Raw genomic sequence first — 22,660 nt, 5'->3', positions numbered from 1 at the left:
GATTAACGTGACGAAATCGAGTTTTAGATTTTTAAGTGGAGGTGATGTTTACTTGCGGTTAGGTTAGGTTGGCCCGTACCATTTGCTACAGTTTCTACGTGGTAAATTCGGCACTGTTGTAACCCCGACACAATCAGTTAACAGGACTATTAAACGATGAGGAATAACGTAGGGCAGGCGTGTTAAATGGATATTTGTTTCTAGTCAACCGTGCACTGCAGTGGATAAGGATTTTAGCAAACAATTCCGTATGAATACTATAGTTTAGAATATTAGAATGTATTATTATTATTGTCGCTTAAACAACGCAATATGTTTTACTGTTACATTTGTAAAAAAATGGCTCTATCAAGGTTTTAAGCAGACTTGACTTTCAATGATGAGGTCGTTCATGGCACTGCAGATGTTGTAACAAACAAAATTAATTAAGAGATTTAGAAAATGCTGATTGTTTAATATATGTAAAGGCAATACTTTTTCTGCATACAAAATAATACTAGTTTTGTAATCAAAAATCAAAATGTCTTTTGAACAGGAATTGCAACAGACTAGCGGACGGAGGCAAAGGAACTAAGGTCCCGGGGCTTCCGAGGGTAGCGGAATCAATTCTTGCAACTGTAATTTTTTATCCTTCTTACTTTTCTTTGCTTGAATTTTCATCTGAAAATATATTGAAACATGAGTAATGTAACCTAACATTAGTTAAGTCACATATATATTTTAGAAGGGCAAACCAAATGTTAGCAATGATCGCACGCTTGAAGCCAAAACGAGCCTTTTAGTTTTTTCCACACTCATAAATAACGTCCTCGTTTCCGGTAATGTACATATTAAGTCTCACTTAGATTCACGAACTTTTCAAGAAGTCAAATTAGTCTTTGTTAACGTCGCAACCCCACAACCGCCCAATCGTATATTAGTATAAGGTCATATTTTACAAGATTAAAGTCAGTTGTATTCCAGCTTCAAACAATTTGTTTCATTTCACATATATTTGAACATCCCTTCAATATTCGACACCGAACTTAACTCATGTCAAATTTGATTTTTTAATGATTACCTTGTTCGGGTCTTGGATTCAAATTCGAGTATAAAAACAGGTGACATTTTCTTCAAGATGTATTTAATGATGTCGAATTTTTTTTGGAAACATTGGGAATCGTGATTTCAAACCGGATGCAACGGAAAAAAAGAGACAGACACATAAATTCATAATATTTAACAGGGGAGAAAATGAGATTTATGAGTATAAGCAACTTTATCAGTGTGCTTTTCATAATTTTTTGAATTAAAAAAACATACATGTGCAAAAAATTAAATAAGTAAGTCAACTTAGTAGTATAATTATAAAATTAGATGAAATTTATTGTTTCTAATAATTAATTACAGTAACTTTTTGATGTGGAAACTTCTTACTAGACTTCATTAAGTTTACTTAATTTAAAGTTACGTTCAATCTTATGAATTTGTGTCTGTCTCTTTTTACTGTCGCTTTTTCATTTCATCGAAAAGCTTAATGTTAAGCTTAATTAAAGGAAAAGCTTAATTCTACATTTAGATAGTGAAAAAAGCCTAATTTACATATTATTAATTATAAACACTTTGTTGTTTCCTTGTATTTGCCCCGAACCCACCTTGTAATGCACTTCTCGTATGTGCCGGTACAACGAGGAGTACCACCCAAAGGCGGCGTCGCAGTCCGCGCACTGATATGGCGTCTCACTCGTGTGCATCGCCACTATGTGGTATTTTAATTTTGCTGCATTCTGTATTAAAATTATATTTTCTGTTTATCAGACGAGTAACGTTAAAATTATGGATTGTCAATAGGAGAGCGCTGGAGACACGCTAGTTATTGTATTAACAAAAACCAGTGACGCTACAACCTATGACCTCAGCGATGAGAGTCGCACGATAAAGCTACTAAGCCAACCAAACCGTACCAAATATCCGACTTACATACACCTGAAGTCTAATGAGACTATCCTCCATACTTTGATCCTCTCTATAAAGTAAATGTGCCCGTGGGTTAGTTACAATTTGAAGTTCTAGGTTTTTGATACAAGAATGCATAGACCAGAGAAATCAATAGTAATAATCATGTTCTGTGCCTAAGCACAGACTATCATTAATTCTATAGATTGACAGTAGTCAGAGGAAATATCATTTTCAGTCTGTGGTGTATTCTAGATAGAAATAAATATGAATAAAACTGATTTAAAAATTATTATTGATTAGTTGTTTAAAGCACTTATATGTTTTGAGACATACAGAAAATCATTTATATAATCAAAATGTATTTATTATTATTTTATTTTATTTATCAATTGTGTTAAATTTTTTAATATGTTTTAATTCAATTGTAATGTGTTTATACAAGTTATGTTAAATGATACAGTTATAAATAAAATTAACGAGGAAGAGATGGAGGAGATGGAAAAGGCTACCGGGGAAAAGAGAGGTGATGTGTTTTAAGAAGTCAAAAAAGAAAAATGCCCAAGATAGGGGAGCATTCAAGTATTACGTCACGCAATTTTTAGAGGTTCTTGCCCCTCCTCCCCCCAACGAAACGCGCCGTAACGCGCTGTGAGTACAGAAAGTACTCAATAGTGAAACGTGACCACCCCCAATCGAAACGTTTTACAAGAGGGAAACCCCCCCCAAATTCGTTACGTAATACTTGAACGCTCCAAGGTAAATCTTGTGATTTCTGGTCAATAACAATACCTGATATGATTTCCCACAAACATGGCACAAGTTGTCTCTCCTTTCTTTATTCCTGTGCACGTTCTGAAGGTGTACGTATAGCGACGTGTGGCACTTAAACGGCTGAATCGGTTTCGAAAAGATTAATATAACATTATGAGTGTATTGCAAACTTTGACTAGGTTTAGGAAAAATGGGAAACTAGCTTTTACTCGCAACTTCGCTCGCGTGGATGCATGCTTCATTTGCATATTAAGTCTAGACATAATTGGAGAATATTGCGCACATACAGAATCTTCTGAAGATTTCATTCGTGTTTAAGAAATAAAAAGCGGTACGAAGCCAAACTTACCTTATTACACAGCTGACAGCGGAATTTAATTTTATTTAGATGTTCCCAATCAACATGGTCACGCAAGCGTGTCTTGCTCACGAACTTCTTTCCGCACTCGTCGCACGTGAAACTAATAAATAAATTTAAAATACATATACGTTTATTACATATTACAAATTTATGTAAGAATTTTGCTTGACACTCACGTAAATTCACTTTCCGACACATGTCGCCTGGACACCCGTATATGCTGTCTGTACGTCGCCACAGACGCAAAAGACTTGTCGCATTTCACACAATACAATTCACCACTATCACGCGCCTATAAATATAAAGCCACCAATCAAACAAAAACTAGCACTGGGGGCAAATTAACTAAGATAATTACAACACTAACTATAGTCAGTCAATCAGGGTTTTGTGCTGTTATAACGACTTCAGCGTGCGACTGTCATCCCTGAGTTCGTAGATTCGATCCCCGGCTGTGCACCAATGGACTTTCTATCTATGTGCGCTTTTAACATTCGCTTGTAGGTTAAAAAACACCGTGAGGAAACCGGCTTGCCTTAGACCCAAAAAGTCGACGGCGTGCGTTGTAGGGACACTCAGTTATATTTTTTATTTATGGACCCGCAGGCTCCTTGAATGGAGACCTTGGCAGAACAAAAGACCGTGCGGCCGACCATCGACTAGGTGGATTGACGACATCTCCAAGACGGCTTCCAGTGGATACAGAGGCCAGTACATGATGAAGAAGGTCTACGTCCAAAAATGGACCAAACAAGAAACGGATGATGATGTATAATTGCACTGTTTGTCTCCACTGTGCGTCTCTTTCTATCAAATTGTGTTTACGCTGCGATGAAAAGAGAGGACATTAACATATTGCGTACTTCGTGCTGAAAAACCTAATAATAAAAAGAGTTAAAACGACACTAAGGAATGGATTTTAAAATAGTGGAGTCACTTTGCGCTGAGTCTCGAACGTTATCCTACGAATCGCGTATAAATACTAACCTTATGACTTCGCATATGTCTTCCCAGGTTCGATTTCCATTGATACACTTTACCGCATTTCGGACACGGGTGACGATTCTGCCCTTTATGTAATACACTGCAAACATTATTAGAACCTATTTACTAATCCAACGCAATAGTTTAAAATGAAACTATTTTCGGGATGAAAAATAGATGTCCAATTCTCTATATGCATAAAAATTTCATAAGAATAGGTCGAGTTTCGGAGGAGTATACGAACGAACATTGTGAAAAGAGAATTTTATATATTAGATAATCCTTAGTTAGGTCCCTACTGTTCATAAGTACAAATAATCTATAGTAAATTTTCAAATTATAATTTAGTACAAAAACATGCAACTCCATGTTTTTTTTATGAAATGGGGCAAACGGGCTGGACGCTTACATTGCAAGGCTCACAAGTGCATTGCCGGTCTTTGACCAAGTGGTATGCTATTTTCTTAAATAGTCGAATTGGTTCGGAAATACTTCAGTGGGCAGCTGGTTCCACAGTGGTGGTGCGCGGCAAAAACTGCCTTAGAAAACGCTCAGTTGTGGAACGACGGATGTCTAGGTGAATATATATATATATATATATATATAGAACCTATAGAACAAACTTGTTCTGCTTGGCTTGAGATCGCCCATCATTGAGTATAAAGATAGCTTAAATTGTATGAGTTTTCAAGAGAAACATAGAAAATTGTTTCATATTAACATGGATATACTAATACTATACTAACTTTAGATGATAACGATATGTCTTTCTTGAACTGAACACTTTCCCACATTCAACACATTGAGGCCTCTCGGGTAATTGTTCTCTATTTCTTACATTCACTTTCTGGAAAATAGTTATATTACATAAACAATACAATCTTTTAATGTTTTACTAAACATCACTTACGTTAAGGTTCAAATATTATTTATTTATCCATAATTTATTATATAATTGAAGGTAGAAATATAAAACTTCTTGCTTAACATGAAACTTGAAAAAATATTTTTTATCAACAGAATAACGGCATATCTTTGACCCATAAACCCGTCCATAGACCCGTCTGGCTCAAACACTCAAGCATTTGCTTATAAAGAAAGATTTAGAAAATTATTAAAAATCAGAGGCCATCCCTAATGAGTTTTCAGATTATATTTTAAAACAATTCATAAAAGCAAAATCAGTCTAACTGCATTGATTTTAACTAAAGTACACATCAATCATTTTTTATCACAGCGTAAACACTATAAGATAGATGAAAATGAGTTAAAAAAGTGTAGTTCAAGTGATTAAACTACACTATGATAGCTTCTTAATTGATTGCTGCAAATGAATGTATTATTCATACACAATTTAATAGAACAACATTCCACATAGACTCATGTAAACACTTTGTCATTATGTTTGTGTGAATTCTCATGTATTTGAGAAAGACATTCAACTAAAAACCATTGACAATAGATAGAGAACTCCTTACCACTGAAACATCATTCCTTATGTCAGGTACATCTTCATCCAACTCAACCTGTGTTTCATTTACTTCTGTCCCTGATTGCTCTTTGTCCTTAGTTTCGTTCTCCAAATTTATTTCATTTTTATCTAAATTTTCCTTTATAACATTTTGGTCTATGTCTTGTTCAATATTTTGATCTACTTTTACATCCTCAATTTGAAAATCAGTCTCATCATTGTCAAAATCATGGTCACTCTCAGATGTTTCTTTTTTTAATTTAGTTTTTCTTTTTAATTTAAGTCTCTTTTTCTGCTTTTTCTTTGTCTGTAAAAAACTTCTATTATGAAAACACATTAAAATATCATAATTTATTATAAAAGTATTTAGATAGATTCTCCTATTTGTAGTTAATTAAGGATTTCATATTATAATAAATTGAATAGAATAATGGATGAATTTTGGCTTAATTTTCTTAATTTGTGATTACATGACATTGTTACTATGTATTTAAGTAATATTTTCACATTATTGATATTATAAAAATACATACTTTGCCTTTAAGATTTTGTTTATTTTCTGCCTTATGAGCTTTCTTCACAATGTCTTGACGTTCACAGGGTAGCACATCCTAGAAATATTAATTTAACATTCATCTCAACAGAATATTGTAAATTATAACATTAAATATTGGCACTTTCTTTTAAAATTAATATTTTCTAGGAAACTGAGTACTTACATATTTTACAGGAATTTTAGCAAATACTTTGAACTAAATAGATACAGTTGAGTCAGTGGCCTCTTTTAAAATGTATTTTAACCAATTTATAAATATTATATATCTATTTCGTTATTACACTAATTAGTTTCATATTCAGAGGTTAATTATTCCAAGAACAATATTTCTATTTTTGATGCAGCATACATACTTACTTTTTCTAAATTATCTCCCCAAGTTAGCTGATTAACAAATGTTTCTGGTTCACAATGAACTTCTTCTGTTTCCTCTTTAATCTCCACATCTACTTTCACTTCTGGAAAGCTAATAGTGACTGCTGACTGACATTGAAGGTGTGATGGTTTTGATAGTGATTGTTGTGAATTCTGAAATTTTAATAGTTAAGATAGCATACATTCTGTAATACTTTTATTACTTACAATACTCAATATGTATATAAAGTAAATCATCAACAATGTCTTTGTTTGCTAGAAATAATTTGTGTTTGTCTGTTGTAAACTCAGATCATTATTTCTATGCGGGCATGTTGAATATTTACATTAAAATATTCTTTAATCATACATACCTGCTGTACACACATTAGTAACTCAAGATAACAGCACTTGACTTGCTGTTGGAAACATTGGAATCGACGGAGCAACGCTGTACATTCCCAACAAACCTTTGAAAGTTGCGGTAGCACTTCTGGAGCCTAAAATTATTCATTAAAATCATAAAAAAGTATTTTTTCAAGACTTCTGTAAATTTAGTCAATTATAGAAGCATATGTAAGAATAACTTACAGCAATTTCATCAACAATTTGTTTGTAAAAATAGTAAACAGACGTTCCGCTAATGTAAGTTAATTTTCTTCCTGAACAGAGGCAGCCGGGACACAATTCTTCCATTTTATTTAAAATGAGGGCAATATTTTACTCTTTATTTCTTCTTTTATTCCTTTAGTTTATTTAAGTTATCAAGTAAACAACAACATAATAAAACGGCGTCCTTACGCCTTAGGGTTTGTTTCTATTTTTTAAATTGAAGCTGCGAATTGTCAAAATGCTGTCAATTTATTTAGTGCTGTTCTAAAAAGTATATAACCGGTAAGAATGCAAGATCTATAATTAAACTTTTAAATTGCTCGACTGCCATTCTATGCTTTACAGAAATCTTTTAAAACTATTGAAAGACACGAATCAATGAAACGAAGCATTTTCTGTTCACGTATATTACATAAATATTGGGTGAAGTTGTTTCAGGTAAAGAGAATACGATGTAAGACAGATATGAAAACGAATTATTTATTAAACCCTATAATCTTTATATTTCACACCAACTATATATTCCCTGTCAAGATCATCACATGCCGCCAATAGCTCCTCTTTACTCCTGTATTTATACACGACTCGGTGGGACTTCCACTTACTAGAAAACTGGGAATCGCTGAAGAAAGGCTCTGCCGTTTGAATGTCCAACGGTTTATGTGGCAGCGGTAATACTAGCCTAAAATAATAAAGATTAAAATTAATGAAAATAACTGGGTGTGACTAAAGTGAATTTTGTACAATACCAGAATAAAATAGGTCACCTAATAGCATGCAAAAACATTCTATGTGGAGCAGTGTCAGTACGGTCACTGTAGGTGTAGTCTCCAAGAATGGTGTGAGAGGCCGAGTGGCAATGGATGCGTAATTGATGACGGCGACCTATGACAGAAGTCACATAATTATTCTTACAAGTTCAATCATGCTATAGGATGATAAAATTAAATCAGTATTGTGTTAGTTACAATATTGTCCTAAATATTATATTAGAAGGTAGTTTTAAAGGTACATGGATTAATTAAATTTTTATTTTAATTTCATCATCAGGGTAATACCCGTAATTGGCTTTAAAAGTACAACAGCCACAGGTTGTCCACAATAATATCCAGTTTCAAGTAATAACAGCCGCGTGTGAGCCGGTCGAGCATCACCAGCGATACTCGTCTTGGATACAACTGACATACGATGCCCGTGATCCGGTGTTTGATCTACACCTGAAAAGAATGAATATGATAATTTTATAAACCTAAACACTAAATTCTTAATATCTTTTTGCCTTATATATAAATTATGTTTACATACCCACAGCGTATCGTATTTCGGCCACTTGAAATTCTGGGTGACCTCTCACAATAGCCAAATAATACTTCTTCGTTAAACGTTTTTCAAAGAGTCTTAAAAAAAAAACATTACATACTTAAAATAATTAATAAGCACGTAAAAATTCGATTAAACTTAAGAAAATCGTTTTTACTTTCCAGCTAAACCAGCGGTGGTTTTGTTCTTAGCAATACAGAGAACACCACTAGTTGAATAGTCCAGTCGTTGTATAAAAAACAGCGGGTTTGAAGAAGTCGATAGATGGGAATCGTGGGATGCAATGTGACAGGTCACTGTGTTCTAAGAAAATAAATTAAAGATTTAAATATGTAATAACTTGTCATAAAATATATTTGCTTCTAACATAGGTGAGGACTTGGAAACAGTTTACACTTTATAAAGAGTTAGACTTTGCTATCTTTTAAACGATTTTTAAAATATGAGAAACTTGTTCACTAAAAAAGACCGGAAATCAGGTGTAACCGACGTTACCGATTTTTAAAGAAAAGTTAGGCGTTCCACTACGATAAACATAACCTAAATTGTTAATTTTTTATACCATATATTACCTTAATGATTATATAACTAGAACTATGTCAAACATACCTTTTCATTTTCGTCATCTGAATTTATATACATATCGTATGGTTTATTCACTACTAAAAAGTCGTCACATTCGTATAATTTATCGACGGCCATTTTGTAAACAGATATTAAGAAGCGCGAAAATTAAAATTGTTTATCGTTCAGAAATATCGAGCTTGGGAACTGTAAGAGATTCTTACAAACGCTGGTCTCTTAAACTTGATATTATCACCTTTTTTTATGCAATGGATGGGTATGATATGATGAACTATATTCGGAAAAAAAATAGAAATAAAAGCATGAAACGCCGCCTGGATACCTCTGTCCAAATAATTATTTAAAATTTCTTCTAACTGCGGCATTTCACTCTTTCTAAATTTTACATTATTTTTGTATAATTCGTATTCATTTTCAAAATGAAATCTATCAAATCATCCAAACAGATACAATCTATGGAAAAATAACAAAATGTTTTGTGAAATAAGTTGTATTAAATACTTTCTTCATAATAGGTGTCCAGATTCTCGTTGAATTAGATTGACGAAATAGTGCTGTCTGTATATTAAAAAAGCAATTCAGTACAGCTGCGACCTAAAATCCCACGACGTATCTCTTCCTACAGAGACTCTCAATAATTAACTATTTATTTTATTTATTTAATAATTAATTAATTATTTATGTAACTACTTATTACCGTACATTTTTAAAGGTGAATTTTAAATTTTCTGAACGACTGTTTCATCGGTTGATGGTCTTGACAGCTAGTTGAAGATTTATAATTTTTTTTACAAACCGTGCAGGCCAAGAAAGGGAAAAAAAAAATTGACTTGACAGGTAGTTCGATACTCGGTCCTCGTCGATTCGAGGGAAAATATAAACAAGTAATAAATTCTTCTATTTTTTTATTATATATTTTATATAAAAAATAGCATGAAGCGTGTAAAAAAACATAGGATCAAACGGGAAATCCCAGAATCGTCCCAAATAAGAAACGAAGAGCACGATTTAGCGTATTACATACATGATAGAGTCGAGCTGATGCATCAGGTTTTTTCGGTTTTGAAACACAAAGAGCTAAGAGCAATGGCACCGGAGTGTATCCGACATATATCCCTTGATGATTTGCAGGAGCTGTGTACTGAAGAGGTAGGTTACAGGAATTAGGGTCTGAAAAAATGGTTAAGTAAGCCGTAAGATAATTTTTAAAAACATTTACTTTTACATACAATGAAGGTTAGGTAAACACTGGTTATACTCATTTAAAAAAATCGTTTACTAAGACTGTTTTTAGAAAATGATTAACAATTGAACTAAAGCAATGCTTACAGATTTCTATTACTTCCTATCATAATATATTAACTTGAATTTGTTGATTTGCTTAAAACAAATGGAGTTAAAATTATTTTTTTGTAGTTTATGATTAATGGACGTTGGAGTTAAAATTGTGTTAGTTACCTTGATTTATACTTAATTTGGGTTTTATTTAAAATATTTAATTTAAATCTCATTTCAAATAACTGAATCAATCAAGTAGAATATACAATATATTTATTTCATGTTTCAGCTTCTTGGTATTAGTTCAAAACGTCTTTGTGCCATCTTAGATGGAGCTGATCCTCCTTCCAACACAGAATCTTCTAGCTCATCTCCAGAGAGGTTTGAGACCATATCCCTGGACAGCATCTCCTCAGATGAAGAAATATTAAGTCAAGGTAGCTCTAAGAAAAATAAAAAAGTAAGTAGGCAAAAAACTAGATCTTAGAGAGAGATTCTTCAAAGTGCAATAGAAAAAATTAGAACTTGTAGTTTCTATATTGGCATGACTGTATAACAATTGTAAAGGAAAAATAAAATAAAATTCCAGCATAAACATCACCGCCACTCTAAGTCCAAGCATAAAGATAAGCATAAAGAGTCACAGAAACCTGATGAAGATGAGAATAATAAGGCATCTCGAGCTGGTCTCACTGTTTTAGAGCTATTAGAGTTGCAGGCCCGAGCCAGGGCCATTCGGGCACAGCTACAACAACATCAAGCTTTAGGTAAATAAATTCTGTACTGTAGTGTTGTTTTCAGGCTGACATGAATTTAATTCAAAAGGATCACATAGGGAATGAAGGGCAGCTTTGTTTTCTAAGAAATACTGTATGAAACTTATTAGTAAACAGTAAAGTAACTGTGTTAAAATCAATTTTAGGTTAACCTAAGTCTCATGCAGTAAGTATATACTGTAAATAAGTATTTTATGTATGTTTCAGTACCTGCAGAGCAAACAGAAAATCAAGCTTCATCATCAAGTGATGACGACGAGGTGGTGATTAAAGAAGAGGCTCCTGAGGTTGTAGAGATCAGCAGTGAAGATGAAAAGCCAAGTGCACAGGAGTTACAAAGTATGTGCATAAATTTGACAAAAATTAATGTAATGTGTTTCAAAAATGAATCAATTTTAATACACTTTTGTATCTTAGACAATAATAAAGCACAACTTGTAAATGCTTTTGTGGTCAAACTGAATCAGTCCAATTGCCTGTACAATATTGATAATATTACACTAATATATATTCAGTGATGGTGTTGTAAATGAATGTTTGCTATAATTGTAATTCTGCAATCACAATTTATTATAAATGATCAATGAGAAAAGTATTGGGCAAGTCTTTTATTTAATGATATATTTATAATTTCCAGGAATAGTAGAAAGTGCTAAAGCCAAGGATACACCAGTCGAAGAAAATACCAATACCGTAACAAAAAGAATTAATGATCTTATTATAACTGTACCTCAAACAAAAGCAACTAGAAAAATTAAACTTAACAGACCTAAATTGACTAAAAAAGATGACATAGTCTCAAAAGAAAAAGTGACAGAACCACCCAAAACAGTTTCTTTACCAACTGGCAAAGATATAGCAAAGGACAAAAAGAAAAAGAAACAAAAGAAAAAAGATAAAAAAAAGGATGGCAGTGATCACGACGAAATTACATTACAACTATCAGACTCCGAAAAGATGGATCTTTTAGAAGACTTTGATAGAAACAGAACTTCAAGTGAAGATTCTGAGAGTAGTTCAGAAACAAGTCAATCAAGTTCAATGTGTAATGATAAATATTCTAAAAAGACAAATAAAACAACTAACTCCAGTCATCTTAATATGAAAGCGCCTAGAAGTCAATCTATTGAAAATGATGCTACCATTCTTGACCAAAGTAAAACAATGGAAGAAGCAAAAGAAATACCAGAAAAGGATAAGAGATCTGAAGATAAAAGCAAAACTACGAGGGAAAACAAATCTGAAACAGAAGTTTCGGAGTCTTGTGAGGATGACAGCATGGCGGTTGAAGAACCCGAAATTACATTTGTTAATCAAGAAAAAGAAGCCGTTGCAGGCGTAAGCGGTAATGAAAATATTGAAAATGTTTCCACTGAAATTGAGAAAGAAATTTTAGATAAAATTAATGCCAAGGAATGCCAAGCTACGCAAAACCATGAAATTGTGGCATCTGTAAGTGAGAATAAAAATAGTATTATTCAAAATAAAGAATGTCAAATATCGAATGGTGTAGCAAAAACATTAGAACTAGAAGAGACAAATAGCGCTGAAGATGGGGAAATAGTAAACAGGAATTTGTCCGATGGCGAAATATCCGAGCGCAGCATCGCCGAGCAAAGTATTGAAACTGAAGTAGTTTGCATTTCTGATGAAGAGAGTAAAAGTAAAAAGAAAAAGAAGAAAGATAAGAAATCGAAAAAAAGTAAGAAGTCGGATTTTCGCGAAAGCGCTGACCAAAACTTTTATAAAATACAGACAACTGACAATATCGAGGCTAAAAGTGCAGTTGTTCATAAATCGAACATAAAGGAGATATTAGATACAGATGAATCTATAGATGATGTTTTTGAATATTTAGAACTATCTGACGATTCTTCTTGTTTTGAAGTGGAAGGAATTTCTATTTTATCAAAAGAACCAACTGCAAAAGAAATTCTTGCTCTCTCAGCTAAGATAGATGATATAAAAAGAGAAGATGTGATCACTGAAGAGGAGATACGAGAATACGAGAGATTAGAACAAGAAAGAAATGAATTTGAAGAAGTTGAAAATATCTCGTGGAAGGACAGATATTTAGAGAGTAAAAAAGTTAAATCTGTTCTATCCACAGCCAATATTCTTAATGCAATGAGAAAAAAGAATAAAAAATTAAAGAAACACATAGAAGAAACGAAAAATCATCTACTAGAAGTAACCACCGAAACTCCTTTGTTAGCTAGAAATGATCAATTAATAGAAGGATCTATTCAGCACTATAACACATTACAAGGATCTACGAAATTTGTTGACCCTGTTAAGGAAGACAAGGTCGTCACTGAAAAAGTTTCTAAAGAAATGGAGAAAGATGCTAAGCAATTATTAAAAATGTATAAAAAATTATTGAAATACAACAATATGAATAAAAAGAAAGATCCAAATAAAAAGAGAAAGAAAAACAAAGAGAAGCATAAAGATAAGACTATAAGTTGAATGAATGGAATTAATAAACTTGCTTTATTTTTTATTTATGCATATTAAATTTATTACATTTCTTGTTTTATTCCGATTCGTGCTTAAGGTGATACAAAGTAATCTGCCTTATTGGGAGATAGTGTTATCAAACACATGATTATAACTCATCAGTATTTAGGAAAGTGCTTCGATTTAGTAACAAATATGCCCACTGAGCACTGCTCAAAATATAATTTACATGTAGTTCGTAATCAAGGCTCTAGGCGTTCCTTATCACAATTCCATTCTAAATTTATACAGAACTAATGGTTTTTTATGAAGGACTTTCTCATTTTTATTTGATAATGCTCATCCATCCATCATACAACATCGATGGACTAAAGGAAAGTAAATGTAATCACTTTCAGTATTTTTAGAACCGCCAATGGATTTCCTTGCAACGAGAGAATAGACAAAATTAAGTGTTTTTCAAATGTAATCTTCATTTGATTACGGTTATTGTGCCGGTTGTTAGTAACCGGCTTCTAGCAATTATTTACTGCTAAGGGATCTTTTAGAATAATAGGTGCAAAAAAACACTTAAAACTTTTCCATTTATTATATTACAATCATTGTATTGCTTGAGGTTTATTACTAGTACATTTGACTCAGGGAAGTACAAGGGCTAACTTTAAATTTATAAAACATTACCATACACACGAAATGATTCAATACAATTGTATGAATTTTCATCATGTGGTTCTTCATTCTACAACCCTAGTTAAATTTAAAAACAATTTGAATACATAGCAAGTTACGGTAAGCGCTATCTAGAGACGAGAAAAATATAAATTGGAAGGAGTTTTTCTTTCTAAGGATAAAGATAGGAATTTCAAAGTGAACAGTATTGCTGTGTATAGTCTTTTAAGCACGACAATCTAAGAAAAACGAAATTAAAAAATCATCAAAAGCTTGTATTCTAAAACAATCAAACTAAAATCTTGTGGTCGAGTGCCATCAAACCACCATTTTCTCTATGAAGTTTGACAGTGCTAAGACAAGATTTTGACTTGATTATTATTATTAGGCATTAGTGTCAATCCAGGGAGAAGTCAGTGACCATGTTCACGGTACATTGACCAATCCCTAATTTCTCTTGTGGACAAGGTGGATTGTACCTATGTCTGATGACTTTTACCGTGATAGTGACCTTAGAAAAAAGAGGTGTGTAATTAGCCTAATAATAATCGTCTCCATTGGCATCTTCAGGATTATATTTATTCTCGTCTTCAGGCTCCTGCTTGATCTGCATGTCCAGAGGTGGCAGCGAGAACTCTGGATAATCTGAAATATGAAATTTTGATATAAAAATGTCACATATTTTTATCCTAGACATTTGTTCAAGGGCTGTTTAATAAATAGTGATAATGCTTTACATTATCCCTGTTTAAAAAAAATAGAAGTAACTTTTCGTTTAATTGCAAAATAAATGAAGTTTTCTATAATAAGCGTTCATAATATTATACACAACCATGTGAGTATGAAAATTGGCGTGCCATGTCTAGAATGCTTTCTTACCGAAACAAACGAGACTGAGAACTTCTCACAGCTTTTAAGAGTTTGTTACAGATTCTTGGCTAGAGTCAGATATGATATATTATAGGCGAAACATGTTTGCACCTATAATATATCATCAACTCCAATAAAATTTCAAGGGGTGGCGATGAATGAATACCTAAATAATGGAGCTACTATTAAGGGGACTTTGTAGACTAACACCAAAGTTTCCTGAGGAGATACGCAAGCAACGGTCGTGGATAACTCTCTAAAGTAGTTTTGTTTCACCAAGTAAACTCCCCACTCACACAACAAGTCTAGGCTCAGGGAGCGGGAGAAGAGGTAGATATATCTATCTCTTTTCATGATTAAAGGAACATCTCAGTGGCCTAAAATTTGAGCATTTACTACTATACAAATAAAATTGGTTTCTTCAACAAAATAATTGAGAGAACTAAAGTACACAGTACAAGAAATTTTAACAAGCAACTGTCGGTAAATTAAGTTTCAAAGGCACTAGTTTAATTTTAGTATTTTCAAAAGTAGGCATCAATTTTTAAGAGTAAGTCAATAATAATCAACAAAACTAATGCAATCCGATCCCAATGCTTATGAATATTATTTTATAAAAAAAAAATCATAAGTCACTAACCATCCTGAGGCTCCTCCTTGATCTTAATATCCTCCGGCTTGACTTTCGTCTCCTTCCTGTCCCGGTCTCTCCTTCTTCTCCTGTCCTTATCCTTATCTTTATCCTTTTCCTTGTCTTTGTCCCGGTCCCGGCGTTCGCGACGCCGTTCGGAACGAGAGCGAGAACGGCGACGACGTCTGGTAATCATTCATTTAAATTAAATTCATATATTATATTACAATATTGAATATATTTTTCTCGGAAACAGTCATATTGCGATGATCTTATTCAGGTGTATTCCAACAACACAGTCCAAATTTCCTCAAAATCGCGTTCTACTATATTATTTTTACATTACCATAAATTCAAATACTAATTGTGTTAATTTTACAAACTAGTCAAATCGCAATGATATCAGATCTTAAGAGCTTAAGGAGGGTTTAAGTCCCAAAATATCCTATTTCTTGTTTTTTTAAACAAAGAAATAAAAAAATATATAATAAAATTTATCTAAGTACGACATAAAAAATCATAACAGTTCATTATATAAGTAATAACATATTTTTTTTTATATAGAACAAGGGGGAAACAGAGCTCTTTTCTTGAGTTCGGAAATGCTTCAGTGGGCAGCTGGTTTGATATACTATATATTCAAATTAACATAAGCGTACTAACCTCTCAGCTGGTTGTTCTTCCTCTCTCTTTTCTCTTTCCCGTCGTCGAGTACGAGACGTAGATCTTCGACGAGAACGAGACCTTGTCCTACGACGGGCAGGACCTGAAAATCAAAATAATTTCGTTTTAGATTTTTCAGAAAGGGCTGAAACTGCAAGTTTTATAGATCTTATTTATGGAGTAGTGTTTAGGAATTATGAAGTGCCTCCGATATTTAGTAATCTAATACACCATATATTTTTTCCTAATAAAATACGAGACTCACGTTCCCGCTCTCTATTGGCCCGCTCGTCCCTCTCCCTGTCTCTGTCGCGCTGTTCCAGCCGGTATCTCTCCCTCTCTCTTTCGTTGTCCTCCCGTCCCGAGTGCTTTATATTCACATCATTGCCACCGCGTCTCGTTCCGCCAAGTCCTCCGCCTAAAAACATCACATTCATTCATAATAATTATACGATTTATTTACCCGGTGGTATGTGGCCGACCAAATAGTCTACCTATTCAATCAAAATAATGTCATTTAGGATACAACTGCAGTCTTAGGACAGAGTATAAAGGTTTCCGCAGTATGTGTCCATTTAACCTGGATTCAGGAACTAAAAGATGTTCAAACTACCAAAAACATATTGAATTAACATATACAGTCGACACTCGCTACTTCGAAACTGGAGGGCCTCTAAATATTACGAATTATCGAGTGTCTGAAATATCAAATGTCAAAAGTTTAGAAGAACATTTGTGTACATACATACATCTATTCATAATGTGAATTCATTAATCTTTCAAAAGAACTCTGATATACTAGTTTTCTTCAAAGCATTGCTGCAGATAAGACTGCTCAATAACTTTTTTTATTAGAAAAAGTGAAAAAATATTTTCATCACTTTCGTTATGTAGACAGAAGCTGTATGAGTTATCACACGAGGATCTTGCTTCCTTAGCTAACACCTCTGCCAGAGGTTCTGATGTATCGTTATCATCTCAATCATAACAAAACCTAAGACTCGTGTACGTTGATACAAGTTTTAGCTTGTCTCAAAATGTACATACAATCTTTCCGCCTCTTTCTCTCTGCAACTTTGAATTGTCGAGTGTGTGGACGCCGATGGGATTAACGCGTCGTTTTGTTATATAGCAATGATCTTTTCGTTTGAATTACCAAGTGCATAAAAATGTATTTAGTTCGTTATAAAGAGATTTTGTATTGAACTCGTGATAACGTTAACGAGAGTCGATAAAACCGTTGGGTTAGTACTATTGATTAATTCATCTAACTTACCAAGCCTTCTCGGAAGCCATCCTTTAACGGTACGAGCTCTCTCCACATCGACAAGGACCCGTTTTCCATCAATCTTCTTTCCGTCCGCGTGTTTGTAGGCCGCTGTAAAATAATAATTGTTAGTGAACGAAAGAAAGCTAATTTTATTACGAAATTTAGCAAGCTATTCGGACAATTCGCTATTAATCACAGCTGTGATACTGTTGGTATTTGCACATTTTTTAAGTTTTTGATGGACAAATAGTTAATTATCACTTGTACTAAAAATTAATTCGATATTTAACAACTGAATTCACTATTTCAATATAATTTAGTAACGCGTAACTTCGAAGTCTTATTTTACCACACTGTAGAGGGATTGTTCGATAACGTATTCGATCAATCACAATGCAATGTGAAGTCTTAACACACTTGTGATTTGTACCGGATTGTGTGATTAGCTTCTGCTATATTCCGTAATTATTCTACGTCTCTCTTGCGTGCCTCTTAGTAATGAATTTAACTAAACACTGAGAGGATCAGGATCTAAGGTTTCTTACAAAGGATTTTAATATATGTTGAATATTTTTATCTATATCGCCGAAAGATATGTTGACAGAAGAGGCACACACAAGAGACAACAGTATGACAGTGCTATACACATCAAAACCCAAGCCAGGTTGGCCGATTTGACAAAAGAGCTGATTTATCAAAACGAGATAAATACAATCCATTTCATTAGAAACCATCAAATCGGCCATCCTAGTTTTTTGGTCAGCTGAAAAAGAAAAAAAAAAATGCAATAAAATCGCAACAGACATACCTACCGACCAAGCCGTATCGAAAATACCTACCTTAATTTTTTTACGAATACCCACATTTACATTTTACTTACTTTAATATAAAAAATTCCGTTCGCGGCGTGTGAACCATTACCTGGTGCGCATACTACTTACGTTTCCATTGCGCTTTTAATTAAATGAATTTAATAATATTTAATAAAAACCCATACTTAGCCTTTCAGTGTTCATTATTCCCAATTGATTTGCTGATTGGCGTAAGTTATGTTCGGAAAATTAACCAATGTTGACATACCAACTTTTAAAATTTGATAAAATAAGGCAAGGTTTCACGACGACTTTGAACTTATCACAGAAAACATTTAATTACGCCTACACTTTTAAGTTTGGAATCATTAATCATTTTGAAAAACATAATTTGTGAATTATATATTGTAACATAACGATAGACGAATCGTGTTTTATTCTTACCGTGCCTATTGAAATCAAATTCCCTCAACACTTTGTTAAAAACTACCCTCATACACATTCATAGAATATTGTATCAAGATATGTCCTACTTAATTGACGGTTGACATTATAATTTGTCTTATAAGGATAAATGATTAATTTCTTAGTTAATATACGTTGTATGTTGGCGTCTTACCACATACAAACCTAATAACTGGGCCGGAATCGAGTAGCATTGGTCAAAACGGCTGGGTCTGTGGTGCGAATAGAGAAAACGACTCATTAATCATGTCATCATACAGCCCAAAGCTGTAGTACCATCTTGGAATTGATCTCTACTCGTTTTTCTATGAGAAAATTATTTAACTAACTAGTATAACGAAATCTACCGACATGCAATTACAGCTTGTTATATATAGTTTTGTCCTATTTTGAAACCAAATGAGATTATATATTGGCCTAGTATTTATTAAAAATCATTATTTTAATATCACATTTTACCTTTTTAAGTACATACATATTTATGAATGACTACAATAACGGCCATCTTAAAAGTTAATTTAATTTTTAATTAATTAATTGCTAGAATGTTGATTAAAATTATTATGGAATGTTTGGTGTAGTTTTGTATGTAAAATTTAGTTAGTTATGGTATGTGCACTGTAGAATGGTGTGGATGACAGTTTCAGTAATGTTTCATTTCATTCTTGAAAGTTGCCACAATTCACATATTATGACTTAGTATTAAATCATAAATAACTGTAGTAACGTAAATGTAACAAAGCCAGAATGTACTTACAAATAAAATCAAAATGAAGCACTTGTCCTCCGCACCATGCTACAGCGCACATAGTATAAACATTTTTTGTTTAATTTTATAATTTCAATATGTAAATTGGGAGCAAGGTGGTATTATTGGTAGGGCCAAAACTAGATTATTTTATAATTTAATAGCACAAGTGTGGGTCTAATAATTTTTAGATAATCTCTCACAACAACAATTCCAAGAAGGGTTTACAGCACATTTTTGCTAAATAAGATAAATATTTTCTTAAAGCTGTAGATACTTTTTGACTGTGTTATATTCTTTAATAATAAGAAAAGGTCCTATACAAAAAGTATTTCATAACTCTTAATACATCATCCCACCATATATTTATGCCCACTATTAAGCTTTGAAAAAGTAAAAATAGTATGTAACTAATGCTGAATATTAAGAATACATAAAGTCTATTGTCATATCAATTTAAAAACATGTTTCAAAAGAGTATATAAATTTAGCAGTAGAAATTTGCAGAGTATTTTCTTAAGGCAGTTCTTAAGATATCTTTCTTTGCTTAACCGCACAGTGAAAAAGCATCAACTGAATATGAAATATAAATTTAAAAACTTACAGTGCATGTCCCGTTCATGTTCATACTCGATAAAGGCATAACCACGTGGCTTACCATCTTCTTTATTGAAAACAAGGTAGATCTGAAAATATAAAAATAATTTGTACTCATTTATCTAAACCATATAATGCAGTTATTGAAACTCAGCTTTTGGTTGTGGACGGGGTTTTAATTGAGTGGTAACTATACCATCTCAAGCTTAGACAAGTTTCTGGCTGAGCCACTTTATTCCTATTACTTTAAAATTTCCCAAGAAAAACTTTAATTATTAGATTAATTTGATATCCACTAGCTGGTTAAAAACAGGTGTTGAATGACAGACTTTGTTACATATTATATAGTTTGTTATTATTTATTACTTAAGATGTCATGTGGAACATGGTGTAATGGTTGCAGCTCCATACCAACATTGTGTAAAACAAAAAAAACTTAGCATTTACAGAGTTTATTGCCAGTTCTTCTCTTCTGTTCTACGCCCTTGATTTGAGAACTGGCAGTAAATGTAAAATTAGAAGCATTCAATGTATATTTCGTTTTTTTACATTCATAAGTGTACATTGAGTTATTATACCTTATATACCTATTTGAAAAAATGATATTTGACTTTGATTGACATGTATGATGGTGTTGCTTTAGTTTACAATTAAAACTAGTTACCTTTTTAATAGGCCCATAACCTTCAAACTCTCGCCTAAGTTTTGATTCTGATGTGTCATAGTTCTGAAAAAGATAGTTGATGATTACAAAATTAAGGCAATACAGTTAAGGTGTACACAGGTAGTATTATAATAAAATTAAAGTAATTATAACAATAACTTTTCCATACTTTACTTCTTAACCATATTTTAGTTAAAATGATCTTTTGTGCCAATTTCTGTCAGACCATAACTTTGACACCAATTGTAAATAACTTAATTTTGTATAAAAATTATTCATAAATAGTAAACAGTATTTAATAATGCTTTTACTCATATTTGTGTTGTCTGTGCTGTCTCAAAACTAACAATCCAATTTCAACTATTTTTTATGCATATTCAAAATTAGCTTAATTATATTTTTTACCGATCAATCTCCTTCGTGTCTTCTCCATCTACACGAGACTGGTGAAGTACCTTGTGCCCAGTTGGCATAGATAAAAGCCATAAGAGGAAAAAAAAAACTTAATTTTGACATTATGTTAATGTTCTTATTATATGATGTTGTAAAAATTGATATGAAATTTGCATGCCTATTTATAAATGGCTGATTGTGAGGATATTTGTAGTTGATCAATCTAATTGCACTATCTTGGCATATAAATAATTTATTATTATTATTCTTGGAAGCCAAAATAAATGTATGTAATCTTACAACTCTAGCCACAAACAGGGTCTTGAAAGGATCACCCGTGGCCCTAGTGTTGATACTGGGATCCCACAATGCTATCTCCTGCTCCAATTTATAAGCTGTCTGCTCGGCTCTTTCACGACGACGTCTTTCAATGCGCTCCTCACGTGTCTCAACACGAGTAGGTGGAGGGGTTTCTGATGGGTTCTAAAAGGTAACATTAAAAGTATTTCTTAATATGCAGGTCTACTTTAATTATTTATTTTTCTAGAAAAATAGAAAATGAAACAAAATTATTCAATTAATTGATTTACTTGACTATAACATAGCGCCAAATCGTGAGTTGAACCTTACCCATTGTGCTGTTAAGTCATGAACAGTTGATGATGAAATACCATGTTCATACATTTGTTCAATTTAACACAGTTAAATATAATTTATAACACACAGTCATAACATGAATATAAAGATTTGATGACTTATTTTTCTTGTATATTAATAGAAAGATTGGAAACTAACCTCAAATATATTAAGAAAAGCGCCGACTCCATCGTAACCTTTCTGTTTCTTTTCGTGTGGTAATTTTGCGGCCGGCGGCAAGTATGGGATGGGATCCCTTGCCGCAAATAGCGCAAGTAAATTTGGTGGCAAAAACTGCGTCATTGTGCCTCCATGCGATGAATTGAATACATTAACACAGTCCCGGATCACTTATTCAGCAGAACTTAGTAGCAAATTCATTGAAATTTTAATTATAAATAGTTTATCTGTCCACACTTGAATATACTAATGAATTAACGCGTAGCACGACTAAGATCAAATAAAAACAATGAACAATCAAAAGAAGCTTGGAGGTCCTTTCTCAGCCATTTTGTTTTATATGTTAGTAGCGTCGTCACTGACACTCGCCCGTCGCACCACGAAAATTACTATGCAATGTCAATTGCCACATTTCAATCATAGATCGTAGATGTTGATTTTTTGAACATTTTTCCACAATTAAGACGAAATAAAAACATAATATATATTAATAGGTAAGCTGTTGATGTTTGAATATTCTAGCTCCGATATTTTTTTACAATATATCACTTAAATATCGTATGTCAAAATCATCAATTCTAAACCGGCGTACGAAT

At 32.8% G+C, this 22,660-nt stretch overlaps 4 protein-coding genes across 4 annotated transcripts; 1 reads left to right on the top strand and 3 right to left on the bottom strand.

Annotated features, from left to right (window-relative positions):
• Window positions 1-289: 289 nt before the first annotated feature.
• Window positions 290-7,270, bottom strand: LOC123715676 (zinc finger protein 136-like). The gene is made up of 12 exons (XM_045670899.1): window positions 7,027-7,270; window positions 6,810-6,935; window positions 6,439-6,609; window positions 6,059-6,136; window positions 5,533-5,832; window positions 4,801-4,901; window positions 4,058-4,154; window positions 3,247-3,362; window positions 3,059-3,170; window positions 2,728-2,829; window positions 1,635-1,766; window positions 290-660 (listed from the first exon to the last, which is right to left on the bottom strand). The coding sequence occupies exons 1-12, from the start codon at window positions 7,129-7,131 to the stop codon at window positions 571-573; spliced, it is 1,530 nt and encodes a 509-aa protein (XP_045526855.1). The 5' UTR covers window positions 7,132-7,270; the 3' UTR covers window positions 290-570.
• A 237-nt stretch (window positions 7,271-7,507) lies between these two features.
• On the bottom strand, window positions 7,508-9,530 carry LOC123715848 (RNA pseudouridylate synthase domain-containing protein 1-like). Its single transcript, XM_045671194.1, has 6 exons — window positions 8,977-9,530; window positions 8,525-8,670; window positions 8,353-8,444; window positions 8,106-8,264; window positions 7,815-7,932; window positions 7,508-7,729 (listed from the first exon to the last, which is right to left on the bottom strand). Exons 1-6 carry the CDS (start codon window positions 9,067-9,069, stop codon window positions 7,531-7,533), a joined length of 807 nt encoding a protein of 268 aa, XP_045527150.1. The 5' UTR covers window positions 9,070-9,530; the 3' UTR covers window positions 7,508-7,530.
• Window positions 9,531-9,617: 87 nt separating this feature from the next.
• LOC123715846 (histone acetyltransferase KAT6A-like) lies at window positions 9,618-13,532 on the top strand. The gene is made up of 5 exons (XM_045671191.1): window positions 9,618-10,101; window positions 10,520-10,690; window positions 10,820-10,997; window positions 11,214-11,345; window positions 11,644-13,532. The coding sequence occupies exons 1-5, from the start codon at window positions 9,886-9,888 to the stop codon at window positions 13,473-13,475; spliced, it is 2,529 nt and encodes an 842-aa protein (XP_045527147.1). The 5' UTR covers window positions 9,618-9,885; the 3' UTR covers window positions 13,476-13,532.
• Window positions 13,533-14,031: 499 nt separating this feature from the next.
• Window positions 14,032-22,433, bottom strand: LOC123715847 (U1 small nuclear ribonucleoprotein 70 kDa). Its single transcript, XM_045671193.1, has 9 exons — window positions 22,044-22,433; window positions 21,549-21,731; window positions 20,856-20,918; window positions 20,199-20,280; window positions 17,576-17,677; window positions 16,565-16,717; window positions 16,300-16,402; window positions 15,646-15,821; window positions 14,032-14,780 (listed from the first exon to the last, which is right to left on the bottom strand). The coding sequence occupies exons 1-9, from the start codon at window positions 22,185-22,187 to the stop codon at window positions 14,674-14,676; spliced, it is 1,113 nt and encodes a 370-aa protein (XP_045527149.1). The 5' UTR covers window positions 22,188-22,433; the 3' UTR covers window positions 14,032-14,673.
• Window positions 22,434-22,660: the final 227 nt, after the last annotated feature.

The sequence above is a fragment of the Pieris brassicae genome, chromosome 10 (assembly GCF_905147105.1).
Source record: "Pieris brassicae chromosome 10, ilPieBrab1.1, whole genome shotgun sequence".
NCBI classification, from domain to species: domain Eukaryota; kingdom Metazoa; phylum Arthropoda; class Insecta; order Lepidoptera; family Pieridae; genus Pieris; species Pieris brassicae.
This window is presented reverse-complemented; position numbering and strand designations above follow the sequence as displayed.

Bases quoted from the DNA above. Each gene is read 5' to 3' on its own strand.
- LOC123715848 (XM_045671194.1), bottom strand. From the start codon at position 9,069: ATGGCCGTCGATAAATTATACGAATGTGACGACTTTTTAGTAGTGAAT. The intron at 8,445-8,524 runs GTAAAAACGATT...TTTTTTTTTAAG, and splicing joins ACCGCTGGTTTAGCTGGAAA to ACTCTTTGAAAAACGTTTAA. The intron at 7,730-7,814 runs GTGACCTATTTT...TTATTATTTTAG, and splicing joins ATGTTTTTGCATGCTATTAG to GCTAGTATTACCGCTGCCAC.
- LOC123715847 (XM_045671193.1), bottom strand. From the start codon at position 22,187: ATGACGCAGTTTTTGCCACCAAATTTACTTGCGCTATTTGCGGCAAGG. The intron at 20,281-20,855 runs GTAACTAGTTTT...TTATATTTTCAG, and splicing joins GTTATGGGCCTATTAAAAAG to ATCTACCTTGTTTTCAATAA. The intron at 14,781-15,645 runs GTTAGTGACTTA...TTCATATTTCAG, and splicing joins CAAGGAGGAGCCTCAGGATG to ATTATCCAGAGTTCTCGCTG.
- LOC123715676 (XM_045670899.1), bottom strand. From the start codon at position 7,131: ATGGAAGAATTGTGTCCCGGCTGCCTCTGTTCAGGAAGAAAATTAACT. The intron at 4,902-5,532 runs GTAAGGAGTTCT...ACTATTTTCCAG, and splicing joins TAAGGAATGATGTTTCAGTG to AAAGTGAATGTAAGAAATAG. The intron at 3,171-3,246 runs GTGAGTGTCAAG...TTTATTTATTAG, and splicing joins GTGTCGGAAAGTGAATTTAC to TTTCACGTGCGACGAGTGCG.
- LOC123715846 (XM_045671191.1), top strand. From the start codon at position 9,886: ATGAAGCGTGTAAAAAAACATAGGATCAAACGGGAAATCCCAGAATCG. The intron at 10,998-11,213 runs GTAAATAAATTC...TGTATGTTTCAG, and splicing joins ACAACAACATCAAGCTTTAG to TACCTGCAGAGCAAACAGAA. The intron at 11,346-11,643 runs GTATGTGCATAA...TATAATTTCCAG, and splicing joins AAGTGCACAGGAGTTACAAA to GAATAGTAGAAAGTGCTAAA.